Here is a 24,628-nt window from a genome sequence, read left to right on the forward strand (position 1 = left end):
AAACTTCCTTGTTAGTCAAAGAAAAGCTTTTATAGACACCAGGTCCAGAAACTGATCGTGCGCTTCATCCTGAGGTCATCTAGTGGTGAAACACACCTCTACAGAATAAGGAGCATGTGTAATTCCCACCCACAAGTCATCGGATCACAATAGCCAGCAGCAATAAACATGCTGAAGAAGATAGCAGGATATTGTGGAAGAACACAGTCACTGCATTAGCTTCCTTCGGATCATAATATTAGGAATGTGTGTTCATTTATTTTTAATGAAGTTCCAGCTCAAATGGGGAAGACCATATGTGTGTTCATCTCAGGTGCTGGATTTGCAGACACAATGTTGTGCCATCCATATTGAAGCCGACAAGAATGGTGCAACAAACGTATGTGAGGTAAACGTCTTTTTTATATGTAATAGTTAGTCCCGGGGGCCGGGGACTGGCAGCCGGGCTATGTGTTTTCCATGCCGGGCTACCAAAACGTACACCCATTGGCAGAAATAATATTTATCTCTTGAGCTGGGCCCACGCGAGCAGTTGTTATTAAAGGGTTACTTCAGCGATTAGCATATGGCTTTGTATCAGTAGAAACCCTGGAGTATATTCAAATTATTGTGCTTTCCCCCCTCATATCTCCCTGAGACAAGAGATTTATGCATTTTATTTCTAGAAAAATTCCTCCTATGATGCAAATTGACGATTTTTGCATCATAGGAGGAATGTTTGCCCAAAGGCTAAAGACTACAGCCAGCAGAGGGAGCCATTTCCGCATGTTTTGAACTCGCGCATGGGGGATGGGAGATACTCAGCTTGCAGGGAGAGCTCAGCTGGCAGGCACTCATTTAAACGGAGCAATGGTGTGCAATGTAAGTCTTTTAACTTCTCAAATTAATTTCTATGAAAGTTAAGCTTGTAAAGGCATGAACTGAAACGCGCCAGACTGAACTCGCGTTGTGAATGTATGCCGCGAGTGTAGTCTCGATTACCTCAGGTCTCATCACTCCTGCAGTTAGTGCTCAGTGCTGCGAGACTCGCGCGGTGACTCACTCCTTATATTGAACAGACACGTTCAGTTTTTAATTGTAGTGTCTTCTCTAACTCAGTCACTGTAATCAAGTTGGTGGTGTTGGGGAATGGCACAGGGCAGCGAAGCATTCTGGGAATTGTAGTCTTTCATCCCCATGGGACAAAAATACATTTTCTGTCTTTTCTCAGTCTAGAAAGCACCAAATTCAAAAATAATTTCACATTTCTACTGCATTGATGACCCAGTTCAAATACAGATTCATCTTCCCAGCGCTGAAGTACCCCTTTAATATTCCAATCAATCACGGGCGGATGAAAAATAAATCATTGTGTTTGTTTTAAGAATGTTTACGAGCCCTGTGATCGAGAAAATAATTTCGGTTGCAGCTTTCAAAACAATCCCTCCCTCATGTGAACTAAACTGAGAAGGGGAGCTGAAGCTCATTAAATAGGCAAATCTTATCCAATCCTAACCGTGGGCGTTTATTTCATTGTTTCCATTGCGGCACGCCCATCAAAACCCAGCATTCAGAAGAGAGCCTCAAAACCAGTGTAGAAAATAGCCTATTACTTATTAGTTATGATGTTTTTTAATGTAAAAACCACATGAACGTCATTAGTTAACCTCAGACAACAGTATACATTTTTTTTAAAAGCCAGTTCATAACACCTTTAAGAATATATAATAATACATTTTATTTATAACAGTTTAGATTTTAAAGAAAATCTCCATATGTAAAGTGCTTTATATATAAAATGTATTTTATAAATATATATATATATATATATATATATATATATATATATATATATATATATATATATATATGTTATATCATTCATATTTGTTATCATTATGTGCTATTGTATATAGAAGCACCCTGCATTCTTGATATCAGCATCAACCAAAAAAATGTGTCAATCCGTAGTGTAATATACATGAGGATCAGGATGGGAGACTGTATTGCACCCAATACTGGCACATGGTATTATATTGTTCTTACTTTCGCAAGTAGCTGCTCAATCTCCACTGACATGGTCTCAAACATTCTGTCCTGAGTGGAGTTGCAGAGCAGAGGTGTTGTATCTGAACTACTGGAAAAAAGAGAGAATATCAGCATGTTATTATCACCATCTCCATCTATAAAACATCACAACTATTTGAATGAGCTATTACAGTGACGTCCCACCTGTCTCCTCTACGACCATCCCGAGAGCTGCTGTAGCTAGTGCACAGCTTGCTGAAAGACACCAGCTTCAGGTCTAGTTCGTTCTCCAGCTGCCTCGCCTGCTTCCGCAGGTCTGCAATGTGCAAAAATATAAAGATTCAGTAAATGATGTTAGTAGTAATATACATTCACAAAATGTAAGACTATAAAATGACAACACACATCAATCAACATGCACTGGCATTGCTTTCAGAGAATTAGTAGCAGTTTACGTTTAGATATGACAAAATAATATTAGAACATTTTAATAGAATTACACACAACAATTCACTGTCAGTAGGTAGTCATTTATATTTACAGAGGACAAAAGTCGACCTGGTCCTCCATGGATGTCAAATTTAACATTTAATGGACATTTAATGTCAAAACTGTCTACAGTGTTTTCGACTGTTGTCATGTGTTTCAGGCATCACAGGCGAGTGCAAACATACAAAACGCACATATGAAGCCCACAAGTGCCATCTAGGAAGGCAGCCTACTACATTTTGAAAAAACAGCCAAAACACTGGGAAACAATGGGTTTTGGTTAATTTTATTTCAGAGTAAATGCTCGTTTCAACTTCATCTACAAACAGGTGTGTAACTTTTCTGACAGATAGATTACATATGTTCGTGCTACATTAGTCTGTGCGCTATAACCTTAAAAACATCAGACACATTTTTAGATTCAGAAGAATGAAAGATATCTCACTACATTCCTCAGGTTTTCCGGCTAATCAAAAGCACTGACGTTTATGAGAACTAGCAAGCTAATGCTAACGGCGATAGTTAACGTCGTAACCTGGCTGCGTTTCCATGAAAACGCTACCAAAGACTCTTCAGAACTAGGAATTGGCGAGGGCTGTCACAAAGCGCAATAAAGCTTTTGGTCAAGAGGAATTTGTAACCGTTGCCACCTCACCTTCCCAATAGTTGCTGTTTCCTCCTGCCATCTTTGTTGTTCAACGTCATCTGCGGTGGTGCTGGCAGAGGCGGAGACTGGAGCAAGAGCACTTCACTTCACTCTGCGCGGTGCTCGGTCCTCACAGCGCCCCCACGTGCTTTGCGGGAGAATCGCGCGTCCTTTAGCACTCAATTTGTCATTCGAACCATAGATATCCATAATAAAGATATCCTTTATTATGGATATCTATGATTCGAACTGTATGTAAGAAATGTATTTCAGTTAATCATAAAATGGTTCTATGTCACTAGATATTAAGAAATCATGTTCAATTCAAATTCTTATATCAATGACAACAGTAGTCCGGCCAGGATATATGGAGTGTTTTGGCCTGAAGCTCCGCCCTCCACCGATTTACCAATTACGAAGTCAGTAGTGTTTGGGCATCCAGGTTGAGAGCTCTGCTCTAGTTACCTCAGCTACAGCTACAAACGTTTCTGCTGGATCCTGCAGCCTATCTGACAACCTCGAGTTGGGGGGAGGGGGAGAGGGGATACACCTGCAGTACCAGTTTTGGCCACAATCTTACATACACTTCCTTTAATCCTACTTAGGCCTACCATTCTGTCTATCATATTGTTATAGATGTATGTAAAAGCTCCTGAAAACCAGAGGAAATTCCTTTATGTTTGTACACACTATTAGATGACAAAATAATTAGGATAAGTGATAAGTCTCCATGTTCCTCTTTTTTATATAGACTTAGACTGATAGTTGGAAACTACATAAAACTATTGCGTAACTATTAAAACATGATCATTTTAAAGAAAAGGACATCAAATATTCAGAACAAATTTTCATCTTTATTTACATATTTAATTACACACACCACCATTCAATACAAATAAACAGGTTTATTTGTGCAGTTCTTTCACTCTTGACAGAAATTGCACTTGTGTAATATACATATAGTTGGCAACCATTCGATATCTACAATCATTGTTGTATAAAAAGAAAAAAAAATAAACATCAGCACAAACATAGAAAAGTTAGACATATTTGTTCAAACACACCCAGAAATTTACATTCAAGCATGACAATCAACATCAAGCCAAATTGAATTGAGATTTTGTTGGTAATTGGATCAATGCCTAATTAAATAAATAAAAATAATAATTTCCCCACACATTAACATTTGCCCTGTATGAATGATAAATCTGGCACATGATATGGTATATGTTTTATAAATAAAAACCTTCCATTTAATTTGAATAGGGTGTTTTGTTGCTTTTCTCTTTTAAAATGATGAGCAAAGCCATACCACTCATCATCTTTCTTTTTCATACAATTCCTGAATTTTAACATTTAAATATGTCAACTACACGAATGAAGTAATGACAGCAGTGTTCATTCTGATCTTTCTGGGATGCCTTAGAGTGGGTGAACAAAACAAAACAAAATAAATTCATTGGATGGATTTTAAAACAAAAATAAATATTTTTTTCTTAAAAATGAACAAAATAGGGAGAACATTTTCAAGAGTGCACATCAAGGCAAGATAATACAGAAAGACTGACTAAACACTATCATGTCCATGTGGAGTTATTATTAGATGTTTCACCAAATCCCCAGAATGTCAAACAGAAGAGAAATGGGAAGGCAGCAAATGGGCACGAGTTTGTCTGCTATGTATCGAACAAGTCATGACTAATGTGCAATAGTGAGAAATTGCTTAAAGGGATAGTTCACTTTAAAATGAAATTTCTGTCATCCTTTACTCTCCCTCAAGTGGTTTCAAACCTGTATTAATTTCTTTCTTCAGCTGAACACAAGGGAAGATATTTTGAAGAATGTCAGTAACCAAACAGTTAACTGGAGCCATTAACTTCCATAGTAGAAAAAAAATACTATGGAAGTCAATGGCTCCAGTTAACTGTTTGGTTACTGACATTCTTCAAAATATCTTCCCTTGTGTTCAGCTGAAGAAATAAATTCATACAGATTTGAAACAACTTGAGGGAGAGTTTAAGGATGACAGAATTTTCATTTTAAAGTGAACTATCCATTTAAATGTAAATCTACATTTAGTATGTCCGAAAACCTCTTTGACAAAAAAATATCTCGCAGTCTGAGAGGTTTAATGCTACTGTTACACATACTTTCACGTAATACCTTAATTGGATGAATAACAGTATAACATGAAATATGAAATACCTTAATTGGATGAATAACGACAATGTAAAATATTTGGGCCATTTCACTTGCTGTACGACAGCAGTCTGTTATTCATAACACATTTATAAATGAAGCCATTGAGCAGACCAGATTCTCAAATTTGACACACAGATCCACAGAAAAAAGGGCAACAAAATTCCATTTGCACTACAAAATCGTCATCCTCACAACTGCAGCGACCATGCAACCTCTAATGTAACAAGGCACAGTGTTTCAAAATCCTGTTGAGATGGATTTGAGCTATTCGATTTCCTTTATAAAGGGTAGAGGACCAGAATTATACAGAACCAGAAAACTAAGCTGGCTGGTTGAGAGCAGTGGTTAGTTGCATACACAATGGTACAAAACGCTTGCCCGATTTTCAACTGGGCATTAAAGTGCATCCCGCTGTGGTTCTCAGGATTTCGATGGTTTGGACAAATGCTGCTGGCCATTGAGCGCCCTCTACTGGCCCTGCAGGCAGTGGACAGACTTAGAGGATGAGAAGGTCTTAGAGTTTGTTGGTGTATAGCGTGTCCTCGTCACTTTCGCTCTCATCTTGAAATTCGTGGCTTAGGAGAGACTTTTTAGATCCCATAGACATAAGGCGGATCTCATCATCATAATCGTCTCGGTGCTGCCTTAGCCGATGGAATCCGTCCTTTTGTCTGTTTGACTTGGCTGAGCAGACACACCAGATGATGCAAGCTGTCACGACCAGGGCCGTCATTGCGGCAGCTGGGGGATTAAGTAATGAAAAAGACAGCCATTGAACATTTGCACATTAATGTAGTATTTAAAAAAATGGCCTCTTGCCATGAGCTATTTGATCTGCCTACCTGCACTTGCCACTACTAATTCTCTTGGAAGGCCAAATATATCGTTCTCCATGTCGAACTCAATAATGATGGAACTTGCTGCTTCAAAAGGTGACACGGACACCTGAAAAGACCAACAAGAACAGTGGAGAAAAAAAATGATGCATAGATAGCTCTCTCATTTAAAATGTATGGTATATTATTAGAAAAACATAATTTTAAACCATCTTTCTTATTACACTGAATTTTTTATTTTGTTAAATTAAACTAAATGTTCTGTATTACATATACACACACATATATATATATATATATATATATATAATAAAATAGTATGGTATATCACCATTTCAATTAAACTCTCCATCCTTTAATGCATTGTTAATTTAAATTAATTAAAACTATATTCATTTAAACACACACACAATTATATAAAAAAGTTACGGACAGCAGCTTTAACCAAAACCAAAAAACCAAAATCAAACTCACCTTCTGGGATTTCTGCTGGTAGCCGTCAGCCACCGCTTCAATGTTGTGTAAACCAGGGGCCAGAATAGCGTGGAAAAATCCTCCCTCACCGGTGAAGACTCGAACACCACCATTAAAAACTATTATAGCTCCCACGATAGGCTTACCGCTCTTATCCTTGACCACTCCACGGACCCCTTTGTGTACCTAGAACAGAAGAACCAGTTTCAGCTTGGACGAGCAGAGATTCAGTGGAGGGTGATGAACAGAGAGGCATAAAGGACAACAGACTGACCTCAACCAGCATGCTCAGAAGAGACTTCCTGTTCTCGGCCCAAAGCGTGGGCAGCATTTCAGCTGGTGGAAACAGGCAGCAGCTAGTGTAGACAGTGATCTCAGGACAATGACCAAAGTCCACACTGAAGTCCTACAACACGGAGGAAAAATGATCATGGAGTTGAGGAAATTACTTAGGAATTAAGATTTTAAAAACGACTGTCAACTTGTTAATAAAGACCATAAAATAGGTTTCTGGACTGTTTGGTTTGGGTTGGATTGTGGAGAGCAGTGAAAAAAGGTAATGTTCTTGACATCCAAATCTACGTGTCCAATCAAACTTTATGCTATTTCTGCTCAAATTCATTTGTCACTTAGTAGAAGCTAGCCAAGTCAAACAGATACCAACACAGTTTACTTTTGTTCAGAATTTAACCTGTCTACCATTCAGAATTGTGGGGTCACTACAACTTTTAATAAAATGCCTTTTTGCAAAATACATTTATAATGTAGAAAAGATTCAAATGTTTAAATATATGCTGTTCTTTTGAACTTTATATTCATCAAATAATCATGATTTCCACACAAAAAATTAACAGCACAACATGGATAATAATAAAAAATGTTTCTCTTCAAATTAGCATATTGGAATGATTTCTGAAGGATCATGTGACACTAAAGACTAAAGCAATGATGCTGATTGCAAAGGACTCAGTTATTCATTTTTTTATATTTATAATTGTTTATATGTATAATTTATGTACAATTGTATGCAAAAAGTTTGCATAGAATAACTTCAGAATAGGGCTGTTTTTACAGCATTTTAAACAAATAAATGCAGCATTACAAAACTTTTTTTTTTAAATTTAACAACTAATGTTTTCGATGGTAGTCTATGCAAAGTAAGAGAAAATCCAGAATTCATTAAACAAAACTTAGGACAAATATCACAGGTTTTATGTGGTGAATTATTGGCTGATAAAATGTCCTATTAATAATTGTTAATAGCATATTGCTATAACATTTCATAATACATTTTAAATGTAAACATTTCAATTTTTAAAGGACCTTTTTATTGTATATAATCAACAGTTTTAGTACATTGCTGGGTTGTTAAAGCAGCACTTGGCAACTTTTGCTCTCGGGGTCCCCCTACAGTTGGGAAAAAATAACGTCCTCAACTACTGTCATAAGCTCTGTCATCCTACAAGAGGGGATGCCATCGCGCATGCATTTGTTGACATGACAACCCTGATAGCCCTGAACTAGTGATGCGCGGGTCGTCTCATAACCCGCAGACCCCGTATGTCTATTTAATGGTCGCGGGTGCGGGGCGGGTTGTAAAAATATATACAGTGGTGCGGGGCGGGCCAAATAACTTCATAAAAGCGTCCCCACGGGTTGGTGCAGCACTAACAGTTGAACACTGCAGGAGGAGTTCACATGCAGGTGTTCTTCTGGCGGCGCGTGTGAAATGTCTTCATCCCAGGTACAGTCAGTGGCATATAGTTCAGCATGTCATATGAATATAATTTCATGGGTTTTATTTTTTTCAAACGCCAAATAATCACGATGCTCACGTTTACAAACCAGCGTCATTATAGTAGTGTATTGGTTACCGTTTTACAGAATCTATATGATACTTCAATTCAATGTTTGAGTGGTAGGTAATCACCATAACAAGCATGACAGCATCGGTCGGGCACGCCTCCTTCAGCTCACTCCAACAAGCAAACGCTGGTCCAATGTTGATCCTCGTCCTGCCTTTAATCCGATCACTTTTTCGTTTGCTCCTATTGCTTTCCTCCAACAAAACCTTTTCTTTCTTATTTGTCTGTGCTGCTTCGGACATGACTATATTATCCGACGAACAAAGTTGGGCTCGCACGTCCGAATTTAAGGAAGTGTGGGTGTTGGTGGAAGTGACGTATATGCCGTAAAGTAGTCGAATTTTGTAGTTCTTGTATTGTAAGTCGATGTATCATCACAAGAGTCTTGAAAATATATTATGAAGGTTGAAAAGTTACCTAGTGCTGATTTAAGCAGAACCAGTTGATAAGCTGTATTAATAAGTGTCAGGGCCACTGCAAGGGGGTTTCAATGATCTGATCTGACCTGTTAAGATTTCAGTTTGTAAACTACCTTCATGCTCCCCATGTGACTGTGCCACTCTGCTGCTCGAAGGACACCATCAGGGATGTTGCCCACTGGGGGAGACATGGAGAAAGACAGAAATAATTTATGACATAAACCTAAAAATGGTTCCTCTACCTATAAATTTAGCAGAGCAGTGCTCTGAAATTGTTCACTGAGCATTTTCTTGTTACTGAAGATAAAAAAAAAAAGCTTTAAAGAGGGGGTGAAATGCTGTTTCATGCATACTGAGCTTTTTACACCTTTAAAGACTTGGATTCCCATCCTAAACATAGACAAAGTTTCAAAAACTAATGTTGGACGTTTGATGGAGTATTTCTGTGTTAAAAATACTCCTTCCGGTTTCTCACAAGTTTCGGCGAGTTTTTTCCGAGTATGGGTCTATTTGACGTTAAATAGAGCGGAAGGTCCTTGTATGGGCTGTACAGGCTCTTCTCCCGGAAGGGTGCGCGCGCGTCACTAGAGGGAGAGAGAGGAAATGCACGCTGTAAACAGTCTCTCAGCTGCAGATCCAGTCGTCCGTGAACAGTTATGTGGCGCGCCGTGCTCCACTTTATTCCTATGGGTGACGTCGAGCGACTTCAGCACTTCAGCACAGCATTCCAGGAAGGCAGCGCTGCATTTGAACCGATTTGAACGCAGAAATGACGGGAAGCTTCAAGGCATCGCTTCAGTCGCGTCGCAAAGTGGATTTCCACGGTCACTGCTGTCACAGGACTTCACCAAATCATACCAAAGAAGTGTGTTTTTGACAGAGCGGTCCTGCTTTGGAAGATGCCGGTGAGTAAATCAACTTCAAATGTCTCTGCTATTGGCTACCGTCGCATGAGTAAACATCAGTAAACGATACGATCGCGTGCTTCGTCATTCAAATGCGCTAACGGTTACTCCATTGTTGTTCTGTATAACGTTACACTAGTCTGACTCTGACGTGCAAAACCGTTTTGGTTGCTACCTCTAAGGTCTAGTCACATACAATAGTCCATAAACCGAATCATGTCCTCATAAACTGCACACAAAGGCCCCTAAATAGAGTACATACCACAGAGATGGACATCCTGATGTTGCCGTTTCTCCTGTTCAATTTATTTCAGCCTCAGATTTGATTGTGGATCATTATCTGTATTAGCTGAGATAGATGGGTTTCTCCACGCTTGAGGACGTCACCGCTTTGCGCGCTCATCATTCTTTAGCTCCGCCCACACGATACGCCTCCAGGCGCTCGGTTTTTTCCGGAAAGACTCGGTACAGCCCATATTTCTTTTATAAATATGATAAAACTAAAGACTTTTCGGAGATATGAAGGATGCAATACTACTCTATAGGTACTCAAGATTGACATGAGATTGACTGAAACTGAGTGTTTCACCCCCCCTTTAAAAACTTGAAGTATGAAAGTGAAATCAGCTTACATTGGCTGCTGTTTGGACACCCAGTATTGCCCAAGTGCATTGTAGGATGATGGTTTGCATACACAGTAGCCAAATATCTCAGCGTATCATCATTTTCAACTGTAATTTAGGAGAACAAATAAACTAATCAGGACACGGATGCAACAAATGTGTAATTCCATAAAGCAGAGGATGAGTCAAAACATACCAGACTGCACTGGTTTGTCATACGGGTAGGTGACCAAAACGGAGCCTCCATCCAGAGCCACAGAGAGAGTGAAACCCCTTTCCTGTATCAGATCCATCACAGCGCGTGTCTCTGGCTGAGGCTCTGCAGCACGCTGAGATGCATTACCTACAGAATGACACACAGTCAGCTGTCATGTAGACTAAGCAGTAGACTGTTGTCATTGACAGACACATTAATGAAACATGATTTATAATTTGAACACCATCCCACCGAAGAAGTCACTGTCAAGGTCCTTTCCGTGAACATTGGTCATGCCAACAGTGGAGGTGCAGTCTTTCTCTTTCGCAAGCTCACGTCCATCTGGGTTGATGCTGGGCAGGATAACAATTCTGGTCTCATTTATGAGCTAAAGACAGGAGGGAGGGAGGGAGGAAGGGATGGATGGATGGAGGGAAGGAGGGAGGGAGGGAGGGGGAAAGAAAGAGAGGCACGTTAAGTACAGATTAATGTTCATGTACTTACATTCAGATGATTACTCGGTCTCTTTTGGTCAGTCGTGGTTTCAATATAATTTACTATTTTATTGATAATTTTTTTTAAACGATTTTAAAGTAATTTTCTGTGATAATCAATGCCACTAATGCTGTCAATAACCACAACAAATTGATGTGACTTGTACTTGGGGTGAAATCTTCTTAAAATGGGACTATGAAGTCTATAGGGTAAGCACTGTATATATGTTTCTTTGTTTTGTATCATATTTGATTCATCAGGTTACTGTAAATGCCTCATGTACTGTAGTATGATATAACAGAATATGGAGCATCAAACACCTCAATTTTATAAAGAATAGTTTGTGATGTAAATGAATTAGATCTTTATAACAGTATAGCAGACTTGTCACTCTATACCTCCTAGTTTTATAATCAGAGCTGTGTAGTTTCATGGGTGGCAGAATATATAATGACATCAAATACAAGATATTCTTACATTTTATAGGATTATATGCGAAAAAGACAGGTGTACCATGACTTGAAAAGTGAGGACGTTTTTATAAGTATACTAAAAGGCCTTTTACTCACTAAAAAATATGAATGAATGATCTATAATATTTAATCGGATGATAGAAGGCTTGTAGTAGTAGTTTTGATCATTGTGATAATTTAGAGGCTTTAGAGATGAAACATACCGGTAATAGGGTTAATTTTTTATAAATAGTTTAACTTGTATTTAACCCTTAAATAGAAAATGTATGCCCAGCGGAACTGAGGCGATCATTTAAACTGCTTCCTTCATCCTGGTACGTTTCCCAAAAGCATAGTTAGCTAACTATAGTCGCAAGTTCCGTTGAATTGTGTTGGTAGCAACGGAACTTGCAAATATTGTTGGCTTTGGGAAACGCCCTGGTTAGAATCTTCTGATCATACTGTGACCATCAAGGGTGTCACTTCTGCACTAGAAAAGCAACTCACCTTGGTGATAGCGGCGTTCTTGCCGTAGTTAATACATAGACTGGCAGCAAACTCCAGAAGCAGCTCTGTGCCCACTGGGGCGTTACCATGGATACCTGCCACAAACCGGATCTTGGGCTCAGATGGTTCTTGGACTTTAGGGTTGTTGGAGATCTCCAGAGCCCAGATAGTTCTGAACTCCACACTCTGACCAAGACTTCATAGGAGAAAAAAATACTGATCACATCACTGCTATGGTTTGACTTTAAAAATAGTTTTACTACAGTTACATATTTTAATCCATTATAAACTATTATAAACTGACACAAACTGTTAAAAAAAGTAAATGCTGAAATTACCATTGGGCCTACAGTACCATTCAAAAGTATGGAGTAAGCTTGGTAAGCTTTTATAAAAAAAATTTTTTTTTAAAGAAGTCTCTAATGCTCATCAAAGATGCATTTTTTATTCGAAAATACAGTAAAAACAGCAATATTGTGATATATTTTTACAATTTAAAATAACTGCTTTCTATTTTAATATAAAAAAGAGAGTAATTTCTTCCTGTAATGGCAAAGCTGAATTATCAGCATCATTCCTCCAGTCTTCAGTGTCATATTAGAAATCATTCTGATATGATTTGCTGCTCAAGAAACAGTTGTCAGTTGAAAACTGTTGTGCTGCTTAGTATTCTTTTGAAAACCATGATAATTTCTTTCGTGATTTTTAGATGAAAGTTCAGAAAAATAGCATTTCTTTTAAATATATATTTTTTTGTAACAACAAACGTTTTTTCCTGTTACTTTTCTTATTTAAATGTTGAATAAAAGGTATTAATTTCTTTCACACAAAAATAATCTAAAAAAAAAAAAAATACTGACCCCAAACTATTGACCGGTACTTACCTCTTCTCTGGTCATTTTTTAAAACTTTGTGACCTTGGTTCTTGGTTCAGCACAAACTATAATTTTCAAAAATAACTTCTGGGACTAAGCTACAGCGAGACAAATGATACAGTAACTTCATTGTGTACTGAATGCAGAGACATTCATCTCTCTCATTCTGAAAGTTATTTTTGCCTTTCGGGGTTTCTGATTACAGAAAACGCACAGGATTCGGTTCAGGCTTGTCTGCAGAGATCAGATAAGCTGACTCATGCTTTTGTTCAATTTAACAGGTGTTCTCTGGGGAAAGGCATGCCACACATGTGTGAATAACAGCCCTCCAGAGAACTTCTGTGTTTAAGGTCTCTCATGATCACGGAGTTTGTAAACAACGTGCCAAAAGTTTGTCCGATGCATTTAGAGAGCTGTACCTGTGGAGTGAGGTAATCTCCGGGAAGTTCAGGGTGAGGCCTCGCAGGAACTCAGAAACTTCGCTGTACCGTCGATAACGGAAGCTGCTCTGGGTGGGAGTGTCTTTGATCAGCGTGTCCAGACCGGATTCTCCTGACAGCAGCTTGATGAGGCTTTGGAACTCCGTCACGCTGGGATCTAGAATTGGGGTTGTGTCTCCTGTCGTGTCTCCATTCGTGTAGCTGTGAATCCGGGTCAATGTGAAATTAACAATCACCACTCCTTCTTTAGGCACGTTGACTTGGGTGCTAACTGAGGAGTAGCTAAAAAGATGGAAGAGAAAGTGTCAGTCATTTACAGTCTTGGGTATAAATACACATGAAGCTAAATAACTTTAGGGCTATTAAAGAAAGAATGTACCTAAAATAAATGAAAATATACATAGATACATAGACAAACAATGATTCTTTATCTAAACTAATAGTAAATAATTGCATATCAACATTTGCTGAGAAAGTCTCCATGTATTAAAATAATCCAAAGCGATTACATTATTGTAAGCAGAAAAATAAAGAATTGAATGTATATTACAAAAAGTGGCTTAGTAAGACAATATAAAGTTACTGTATTATAGTTACAAATATTTTTGTTGTTTATGACTTTATCACTAACAAAAACAGAACACAATATATTTATAGCCTCTGTAAGCTTCTATATGTTCAGGGGGGAAATGTAGTTTTTAGTTTGATGCCATTATTAGAGCAGAATATTCATGGAAATACCCTTGGGCAGAGACATTCAGAAGGTATTTTCCTGGGACAAGTAAGCGCCAGTAGTCTCCTGCAGTGCTGGATGTGATGGAGTGATTGATTGTGTCCACAGTGATGGTCGCATTGGGGATGCCAGATCCATCTTTGCTGTCGATCACCATTCCTTTTATTCCACGGTGGACCTGGACATCCAACAAATTATTTTATATGGTGTGTAGCAGAATAGAGATGAAAAAAAGAAATGAGAAAGAAACAAGACTGTTGACCTGATGGATGAACTGCAGAAGTGATTTGCGATTTTGTTCCCAGAACTTCGGCAGGTCTGCCGCTGGTGGGTATTTGTAACAGCCCAGTTCAATGGTCACCTCAAAGCAGTTAGTGTTGAGATAGTTCCAATCCTGCATCCCTCCTGAGGGAAAAGCACATAATGCACATTTATAGTTTCCTTTTCTGGTTATTAATTTTTACCCCCACAAGCTAGTGCTCACCATGGACGTTGTACCATGCCGCACCATTGGTGATGCCATCTTGAAAGTATTCTCCGTATGAATTCAGCTCCTTACAAGGGTGACTATCATGCATTTGATAGTTTTCCTGAAAAAAAGAGAATGTTTTACTGGACATTGATTTAACTTTAAATGATTAAATATTCTTAGCGTCATTTGTTTTTACAGAAAACAGAAAGCCAGATATTCACCTGAGAGTAAGCAAGAGCCAACGCCCTAAAAACGGCATCATCTGGGGACTTGCTGTATCCGATAACATCCTCTAGATTATCGTCAAATGGATAGTTCACCACCAAAGAGCCTGAAAGTGATATATCTAGAGGTTATCCGCCTGTGTTTAGCCAGCTTCCAATCAAACAGAACCATTAGAAATTAGGACCTACCTCCATGAAGGTTAGCAGACAACACAAAAGGGTAGCTCTTTGCCCAGTTCATAACAGCAGTGGTCTCTGGCTGTCTGGGATCTGTTATAAGGTTGAACCGGTCAGGAAAGTTACGATTTAGGTCATAGTTGTTAGTGTTGTTACGTCCCTGGACGCCGCTGATATCTCCTGCACAAAAGAGAACGTTTTCATTATGTTGCCACCTTCCTGCAGATATTATGCTGCTCCAACACAGACAGATTTTTTTAAATAAATAAAAAAGTAAAATTAAAATACATTAAAAAAAAAGTATTATTATTATTAAAAACATGTTGCCATTATGTTCTTGTAGTTATTATGCTGATACCACACAAGTACATTTACATGTACATGTATTATTTGTATTTCTGTGTGTGGGAAATATTATAATAATAATAATAATAATAATAATGCTAATTATACATTTTGAGGCTAACTATTTCTATATATTTTAATATTGGTAAAAAATGGAATGCTAAACAAAGAGAGAAGCATTTAACTCTTTATTTTTTTTAAACCAACCACTGTATTTTTGATAATTTTCACAAATTTTCATGGGCCCCAGAATATTTTGTGGTATGAATATCAGAACATGCAACATATCAAAATAACTAACAGACCCTCTACTTTTAAACAAACGAAGAAAAAAATATTCTAGCTTCATGCTTTTTTTAATCAACACTTGAATGTGGTTAAGTTTCATAAACAAAGCAAAACTGAGGAAAAAGCTGAGAGTAAAAAAAAAAAAACATTTTTGTCATCAAATAAATGATGATCAAAACATAGATGGAGTCGATCAACACCCCTAATGCTGGCACAGTCATATAGCTTGTCCTGGGTCAACATTTCATTCAGAAACATTAGGCCGTTTTGATTTATATGCCATTTAATGTAGACAATCATGTTATTTAATATATGCATTTTCTTACTTATGCAATTGCTTGTTTATGCTTAAGATGTGTCGTAGCGCCATATAACAGTGAAAACTCAGAAGGCCCGAAATTTACATCAATGGCCAATTGAAACATTGAAATTTCCATCAATGCTACGGAAAGAGTTAACAGAAAGTACGGCATAATACAAATGAAACTGTGTACAATTAACAGTTTTTCAGAGTTGACAAGATCTTACCCTCTTGGGACATTTCATATCCATCTGGGTTCATTGAAGGCATGATGTGGATACGTGTGGAGTTGATGAGCTGGGTGACCTCAGGGTCAGTACCATAGTTGCGACACAAGTACTCGATGAGGTTGAGGAGCAATTCACGACCAACCACCTCATTGCCGTGCATGTTACCAATATACTTAAACTCTGGTTCACCTGGTAAGGAAAGATGGGGTCAGTTCATTTTAGTAGCTATTTGAGCTGCTTCTTCTAAAGATGCGTGTTAATTACAATTACACAAAAAATGGACGAGAAGTACCTAACTCATGGACACCAGGATTGTTGGAGATCTCCATGACCCACAGGAGACGCCCCTGCACAGACTTGCCAATGGAATACAGCCGTGTGATGGAGCTGTACTCAGAGCTGAATTTCTTCAGGAACAGCTCCATGTCATTGTAGTGGTGATGCCGGAAGTCCTGGGGCTGGACCGTAAGCCAGGAGTCCAGATTTTCATCTACTTTTGTTTTGTTGATGCTGGCGCTGCTGCTCTCTGTGCTGCCGCTGTCCACAGAGGCGTCAGTGGGGGACACTGGGGATGAGGGGGAGGTCGGATTCTCATCAGTCACAGCCACAAGGGTGATGTTCAGCTCAGTTGCTTTACCCTCAATCACCTCCACCCCAGCCACAGACATGGGAATGTAGCTACATAAACACAAAGATTGACATAAAACACATTGAAAGAAACCTTAAACATGAAGGAGTCTCAGAACCTATTGTTAGTTAAATTAAAAAAACAAACAAATAGAAGCCATTTGATTCTGATTCACAAGCACTTGATTTCATTCTATTTCAATACATTTCAAATCAACTTTAATCTGTTATATTGTCCATTTTGTTTATATGTGAAAGAAATTCCCTTTCTGCTAATACTGTAAAGTATACAAGGCAATGTTTCATTAAAAGTACTGACTTTCTAGGCAAGTTTGTTTTTGATTTGCTAAAAAAAGAATCAGCTCATAAGAGACATTTCCTCGTGAATTTAACTACATAGACCTTAGTTCAAAGGATTGTACTATTGTTTAAACAAAAATAGTCGTGAAAATGACATGATCTTCTAGATCCTTTATACTGTGTGTGCCATAACATTTCTCCCTTACAGCCATTTGTGTTAATTCAATTTGCTGTCAAACCTGACTAAGGTCTATTGGTCATGCTTTGTTTCACTAAAAAACAACTGGTTCATAAGAGTCATTTGTTTGTGAATCAGACTACACTGATTGTTTTTGATTCACGAAAAAGAATTTGCTCATAAGAATAATTTGCGTGTGAATCTGGGGACACTTGTCATTTTGTATGTTTTTATTCACTAAAAAGAACCAGTTCAATGAGACTACACTGGTTACGTTACAATTATGATCATTTTTGATATTCATTTTATAAACTATCAACAGGGCCCAATCTGCATTGATATCTGCAAAACAGGCAATGCTGTACAAATATAATTTAATAAAAAAAAATTAAGATATCAATATTGGGCTTTAGATGCTAGAATAGAATGGGAATTCAATCATTTTACCCAGCACTAGCAACCAGATTAATGAAGACTACTGATCAATGGATTTTCCGCAGAATATTAAATGTTTTCGCATTTCATACGTACCCCGGGGCTACAGCTGTGATGTTGTAGATGCCGGGCAGCAGCAGGCGATAGTAGTCACCAAAGCGTGAAGTGCTCACATTATGGTTGATGCCTGCAACCATTATCACAGCATCTGCAAGAGGGGCTTCATTCCTGGCTGCTTTTACAAAGCCACGCAATCCAATATGAGTCTGAACACATACACAACAAGGCAGAAATTGAAAAAGAGTCACACTGACATTCTTGTAGAGCTCATTAAAAACTAGCCATGTATGTCGTTGTTTGCACATCAACTTCTCCTACCATCTCCATGTAGGCCAGCAGGGCCTCCCGATTGTTGTCCCATTCTGTTTTGAGTTTAGATGAGGGTGGGTACTTGCAGCAGCTGAGCTCCATTGTGATTTCCAAACAGTTCCCCTTCAGGTAATTGTAATCCTGCATACCCCCTAATGAAAAGTAAGGACAAACTGTGTACCAAAGGCATGGGATGAATTGACATAGTGGGATTGTCACTGCTTAAACCGTAAGTGTCAGCAAACACAAGGAACATCTCAATACAAAGAGACTTTCAAAAGGTGTAATGTCAAGAATGTTTGACCAGTTGCTAATGTTAGGAGCATGTAATAAACGTAGGGGGTAGGATATCATTCATGTTAGCTAACCTACTTTTATATCCTTGAAAAGAAAACGTCCAACCTATTTTAGGATTGATTTCAGAGAATAAAGAGCTGACAGATATGGGTTGGAAAGCATAAAGGTTACATCTGTCTAAAGTAGAACACACTGTCAGCTAACAGCTAACGTATGACGACTCCCTTAGATACCAAAACCTGTGTATATGTTCTGATTTTAAGTTAAAGTGTTAAAGTGTAATTTATTCCTGCGATGGCAGATTTGAATTGTATGCATCATTACTCCAGTATTTAGTGTCACTTTATCCTTCAGAAATCATTCCAATATGCCTGATTTGGTTTCGTTTGTTTGTTAACATGAGATTAAATGGATCAGATACTGTGAACAGTTGTATTATTTATTTTATTGCATTGCTCATGATTAGTTAATGTTAGTTAATACATTTACTAATGTTAACAAATGAAACCTTATTGTGAGATAAGGTGAAAAAAGTTGGGCTGCTTAATATTTTTGTGGAAACCATGATGCATATTTCAAGATTCTTTGATAAATAGAAAGTTATAAAGAATATCAGTAATTTGAAATATAAATATTTTGTAACATTATGAATGTCTTTACTGTCACTTTTGATCAATATAATGTGTCCTTGCTAAATAAGTACTGTTTAATTTTTTTTTTAACAATACATTTGCATTAGGTCTTAATGTAACCATGTAACCATTTAATGCAGATACACGAGTCAAAAAGATTAATGTACTTTAAATAGTACCATGGCATCGGCAACACCGAGGTTATTGGTTCAGTTCGCAGGGATAAAATACACAAAATTAACTGAAAAGCATCTGCTAAATGCATAAATGCAAGTGCAGCCTATGAATGATGACTAATTTCTATGCGTCACACAGAACAGGATCAGAGGAAGCACATCATTTGTAATCTCTCACTAAAAGAGCAGCTGAAACCAACAACATTCAACAAAATCAACAGAACAAAGGACAAACGAATGGCAACTCAAGCTGGCAATAAGTACTACGCAGATAAAACATATGTGTGTGTTTTTTAAACACTAAAACAAATCTTGATTGTGAAAGAAAGATGTGGACTTCTACTCTTTGCAGAATTGACTTTTGCAGATGGTCAAAACCAAAAATTCAATAGTAAGAGATAAAGCTGAGTTCATGCAATGTAATTTCAAAGTAAAAAGTCAGTCCACTTGCCAATCATGACAACGCCCTGGGCAGCTATTTTCCAGTTGGTGAGCGTAATTTCACCAAGTGCAATAGGTTCCTGGATAAACATCCTGGATGAATATCTTTGGAACAACATTGTAATTAACCAATCAGATTTGACGGACAGTTTTAGGCTATAGTTATAGGCAGATAGGTGAGTGTTATTCACCTATCATTTCCCTCAGATTTTTAGAAACATTTATGGGCATGGTTAGGTTTAGGGGTAAAGGGTTAAGACTAAATTTTAGGACAGGAATGTTGTTCCAGGATCAACAAAATACGTTGATCAGAAACATGTCTTGGCAAAATCAAAGGACAGACCAAAAATTCCTAAATTGCTTGCAAAGTTAATCTTTCAGTCAGATAACAAATGACCTTAAAACTATATTTTTCAAATCAGTCCAGAGCAAGCCTAACATTATCTAACAAGGCAATTGACTCTTGTAATTATAGGCGAGTGAGGTCAGATGTCTCTGCCCCAAATTTCCTGTTTTTCAATAATATGTGACACTGCGTGCCGCCAGTCTAGCATGTGTTTAAAGAAGGTTTCAGAAGTCCAGTTCCTCTATTTGTCAGCATACATCCTTATTACACTTATTCTGATTTCAACAGTTACACAGAAAACAAACATATGTGGAGGCATCCTGATTAGTCCCAGAAGAGAGATCCTGTTTTAGCATATCATTATTTGTAAATATGACTAAGAAAATAACTCTTATTCAAATGTGCCGCAGCGTTGTAATAAATTGCAAGAACTATCCTTCACTCTGTTCTACTAAACTGTGTATTAATGTTGCCAGGGTCCTATGTTCGACGCATCTTATGTTCCCATAGTTAAACTTATCTTTCTACCTTAACCCTGGAAACATAAGGCCATTTGTTACGTGTTCATTATTTTCCATTAAAATCTGAGGAACATAGGACCCTGAGAAGAACTAGGAATGACTGCCTAGATAATGCTGGAGTTTGTCATAAAATGATTGAATATTAACTTTAAAAACGCAGCTGGAGGTCTGTAGATCTTCAAGCTGTGTTGGGTACAATCTCAGAAACAGGATTTAGGTCACTGAACACACTTTGAGACTGATGGTATTCTATGGTAGAATACCAGTTTCTAAGCAAACAAAAAAACAAAAAACAAACGTAAAGTGGAAAATAATGTCGGCATAGTAAACTCATATAACTCTTATGCAGTGTTGTTATTAAGTAAAACTATTAAAAACGTTAACATTTAAATATAAAAATATTAGATTATATATTAATATTAGATATTAAACTTAAACTTGGGGTGAAAAAGTTCATTTAAAACAAAAGGAAAAATATTACATTGGAAACAAACTGAAATAAAATGGGTTAAAGTTGAATAACTAAAATTCCCAAATGACTAAAACAAAAGATTAATAGAAATATAAAAAATAAGAAACAATAAAGCACCTAAAATTACTAAAACTTAAACTAAAATGAAAACTGAAAAAGATAAAACTTACTTCAAATTATAAATATATACTATAATTAATACTAACATAACAGCTATGATCACCTTGACTTCCCTGTCAAAGACATCAGTTATATGTTATAATGTCAACAAACATCATTAAACAAACAACTAAAGATCAGGTGACATTTGCATGGGAATTATGAAATGTATGGAATTTAATGTCAAAAAGGGCGTCATGTTTAATTTTGGGATCTATTATGTTGAAATTTCAGGCGGTTTTAATGGTCGGCAATTTGTGTCACCACCTCACATGATGACTTTGGGGTTCACACAGGAGGTTCTTCTAAACAGCAACAAACAATATGTGACAGCTTCAGAAAATCTGAGGGAATCACAGGCAAATCTAAGAAGTGTGATTTAATCACCATTAGACAGGTTGAGCAAGTCTTAAGGTACAACATGGGTCACCTGCAAGCTTCAAGGAACATTATTGTGTATCCGATTTCTTCAGTTTGACAGTGATGGCTGAGAATATGGACTTTGGAGACTGAGGTTACAGACTTGTAAGGGAAGTAATCAGAGAACACCAGGACAGTATGCTTACAGTCCAGGTTTTGGATTACTTGCTAGACTATTGTGTTTCTAATTAGTGCTGTTTAAGAACAAATATTCCCCAAAAAACAAAGAAATATCATTTCTAGCATTCCTTAATTATAAGATTTTATTAAACAATAATGCAGCTACTATTAAATGTCAATATTTGAAACATTTGACCAAATGGCGTTGGTTTGCACACCTCATTATCATCCCTCCTAATAGGAAATGCGTGAAGAAATGTTTTGAGTAAAGAGGGAGGAGGGTGGAACCAAATAACCAAATAAAGACTGTTCCACTGAACTGTACACTGACCCCCCCCACGCGCGCACACACACACACACACACACACACACACACACACACACACACACACACACACACACACACACACACACACACACACACACACACACACACACACACACATACACATACGTTCCAGAGAAACAGACATTAAATAATTTAAAACCAGTAATTTTTCCAAATCCCCCGAGTTATTTACTCATGAATTTATAGCTCAGCAGGTGAAATTTAGATAAAGAGAACAAAGGAAAGGGCGAGAGTTTTAAAGCATGGTTAGGGGATAAGTATTGCCAACATACCTGCCACATCATACCACTTAGCTCCATTTGTGATGCCACCCTGGAAGGTCTCACTTAAGTTTTCTTCACACTTCGGCTGCCCAGTTTTCATAACAGGGTTATTCTCCGCGTAAACCCGCGCCAAGTATCTAAAGAGAGCATCATCGGGTGATCTGCTATAGGTGCCCTCTAACTCATGGCCCACAGAGTCATCATAAGGATAACTTGCCACTACTGTCCCACCATGCAGATTCCCAGACAGCACAAATCTAGAAAAGACAATCAAAGAATTTCAGATGAATTACATTTAACTTCACATACACTGGATTAAGACTTTACAGAGATGTATATTTATTATTCAGAAAAGTTAAAAAAAATTGAAGAGCTGAATTACAACATAATATATTTATATATTGCACATAAAAGATACATTAATAAGCTGTTTGTAATTGCTGGACTTATTATTACTGTAAATGCAATATCTATAAAGTTTTAATCAAGTAATCATAAACAACTAGAAAAATAAAGGAAATTGTTCAAATCTTAATGAATATATTTTCATGTCCAATTCATTATTATATAATTATATACATTAATTATTATTATTATCATAATAACTTTACAATTCTTTGGTTAACATTAGATAACTTGACATAAACTGATAAAGAAAAAACATTTCTAAATAATTTATTCATCTTAGTTTGTGTTAATTTCAACATTTACTATTACATTATTAAAATCAAAAGTGATATCTGTTAATATTATTTAATGGACTTTATCTAACATACCTGTAGTTTTCTTACTAACATTAAGTAATATTATTAAAAACTAATGTTATTAAACATAAATGTATGGTAAAGTGTAACCATTGCTATTATTCATAAAAATGATTATCAGACTCCTGCAAACCCTGTTGGAAAGTCTAGCTTAAGATGGAGCTGTATTTTTTGAAAAGGCAAGGAGTTTTTTTGTTGTTGGTTTAAGATGGTCTTTCTTTAAGTCTTTCTAGCAGGCCTGTCACAAAGTTACGTTGGGTTTGTGAAGTGGCTTACTTGTTGTCCAGGATCCACTTCATGACAGCAGCAACTTCAGGGGTGTCTTCTGCATTCATGTGTACCTCTTCAAACTGGTCTGGGAAACTTCTGTTGAGGTCGATGTTTTTAGCATTATTCCTACCCTCATCGTTGCCCGTACAATCGCCCTCCTTAGCCTTCTCAAATCCATCAGGATTCATACTCGGCATGATATAAATATCGGTGCTGTCGACGAGCTTTGTGACCCGCGGATCCTCTCCGTACTTCTCCAGCAGATCCTCCAGCAGGTAGATCAGAACCTGCCGGGACACGGTCTCGTCTCCGTGCATATTGCCCACGTACTTGAATTTTGGTTTTCCTGGTACATCAACAGTGGGGTCCTTGGTGATTCTCATTACCCAAAGCGATCTGTTCTCAACTGATTTGCCGATGCTGGTCAGATTTGCAATGTTTGCATATTTCTGGGCGAGACTTTTAAGAAGGTCAGTAAGTTCGGTGTAATTGTAGTATTTGTTGTAAGTCTCTGCCTCCTGCTCGCCAAGAGGAACTGAGTAGATGGAGCTGATATAAACAACAAGCAGCGATAAAACCAACAGCGGGCGTTTATGCGAAGAATACAAGCGGTTTACCCTCTGTCCCGACATCTTTTCCGACGGCACCTTGACGTATACATGAAATCCCTATAAATTTGTCCGCACGGAGTCAGGTCCTTTCTTTAGCCTGACGTCGGGGTATTTTTAGTAGGAACTTCCTGCTAACGCTGTGACAAAAGGGTGGAGTTTCCATGACAGCCGGAGTAGTTTCAAAATAAAAGTCACGTACAAATTATTGCCTGTCTGTTGTGAATGAGAAAAATACCAATGTGTGTATTTTTTATTACAAACGAATAACGCTAGATATGTTTTTGAACATTGTCATTGGTTTTATTGACGGTCCAACCAATGATCAGCATGTTTGTTTAAAATAGGTAATTTTTTGGACTTATGAATGTTTTAAGGGAACAACTGTGTTCGCTTTCAAAAAAAAGGACTTGAGGCCATTTAAAATTGATTTCAAGTCCTGGAACTGGAAAGATTCATTTTGTCCCTGCGTGGAGCCTATGCGTGGAGCCCATCTACAAGCAACAAGGCTAAATCCCTTGGGCCACTTGGATTCAAATATAACGTTACAGGTTACTGTCATTAGAATATCATCAAAAAGCTGATTTATTTCACCAAATTCTATAAAATAAAATAAAAAGAAACTTGTATATATTTATTCATTACACACAGACAGATATATTTCAAATGTTTATTTCTTT

General features: G+C 37.5%; 2 protein-coding genes across 5 annotated transcripts in view; both read right to left on the reverse strand.

Annotated features, from left to right (window-relative positions):
* The window catches only part of gosr1 (golgi SNAP receptor complex member 1), a 46,934-nt gene extending 43,627 nt beyond the window's left edge, over positions 1-3,307 (reverse strand). The window contains exons 1-3 of one of the 2 annotated variants that reach the window (XM_067450653.1): positions 3,152-3,307; positions 2,212-2,323; positions 2,026-2,113 (exon numbers count right to left, since the gene is read on the reverse strand). In XM_067450653.1, coding sequence (XP_067306754.1) covers positions 2,026-2,113; positions 2,212-2,323; positions 3,152-3,182 — 231 coding nt within the window. In that variant the 5' untranslated portion in view covers positions 3,183-3,307. Of the gene's footprint in view, positions 1-2,025; positions 2,117-2,211; positions 2,324-3,151 lie in introns of both variants that reach the window. The other variant, XM_067450652.1, reaches the window with a different exon arrangement.
* A 1,836-nt stretch (positions 3,308-5,143) lies between these two features.
* Positions 5,144-24,092, reverse strand: LOC137084407 (carboxypeptidase D-like). 3 transcript variants are annotated; one of them, XM_067450651.1, is made up of 21 exons: positions 23,347-24,092; positions 22,316-22,563; positions 18,120-18,262; positions 17,838-18,007; positions 16,494-16,879; positions 16,199-16,390; positions 15,050-15,217; positions 14,858-14,967; positions 14,649-14,754; positions 14,427-14,569; positions 14,173-14,342; positions 13,411-13,713; positions 12,216-12,312; positions 10,915-11,050; positions 10,663-10,809; positions 10,476-10,574; positions 9,052-9,116; positions 6,929-7,060; positions 6,655-6,840; positions 6,187-6,289; positions 5,144-6,085 (listed from the first exon to the last, which is right to left on the reverse strand). In XM_067450651.1, exons 1-21 carry the CDS (start codon positions 23,970-23,972, stop codon positions 5,859-5,861), a joined length of 3,957 nt encoding a protein of 1,318 aa, XP_067306752.1. In that variant the 5' UTR covers positions 23,973-24,092; the 3' UTR covers positions 5,144-5,858. The 3 variants fall into 3 exon arrangements, with proteins under 3 accessions (XP_067306752.1, XP_067306751.1, XP_067306750.1); XM_067450650.1 differs by having other exon boundaries at positions 10,485-10,574; positions 12,117-12,312; XM_067450649.1 differs by having other exon boundaries at positions 12,117-12,312.
* Positions 24,093-24,628: the final 536 nt, after the last annotated feature.

This window comes from Pseudorasbora parva, chromosome 8, assembly GCF_024679245.1.
Source record: "Pseudorasbora parva isolate DD20220531a chromosome 8, ASM2467924v1, whole genome shotgun sequence".
In the NCBI taxonomy this organism is placed as follows: Eukaryota; Metazoa; Chordata; class Actinopteri; order Cypriniformes; family Gobionidae; genus Pseudorasbora; species Pseudorasbora parva.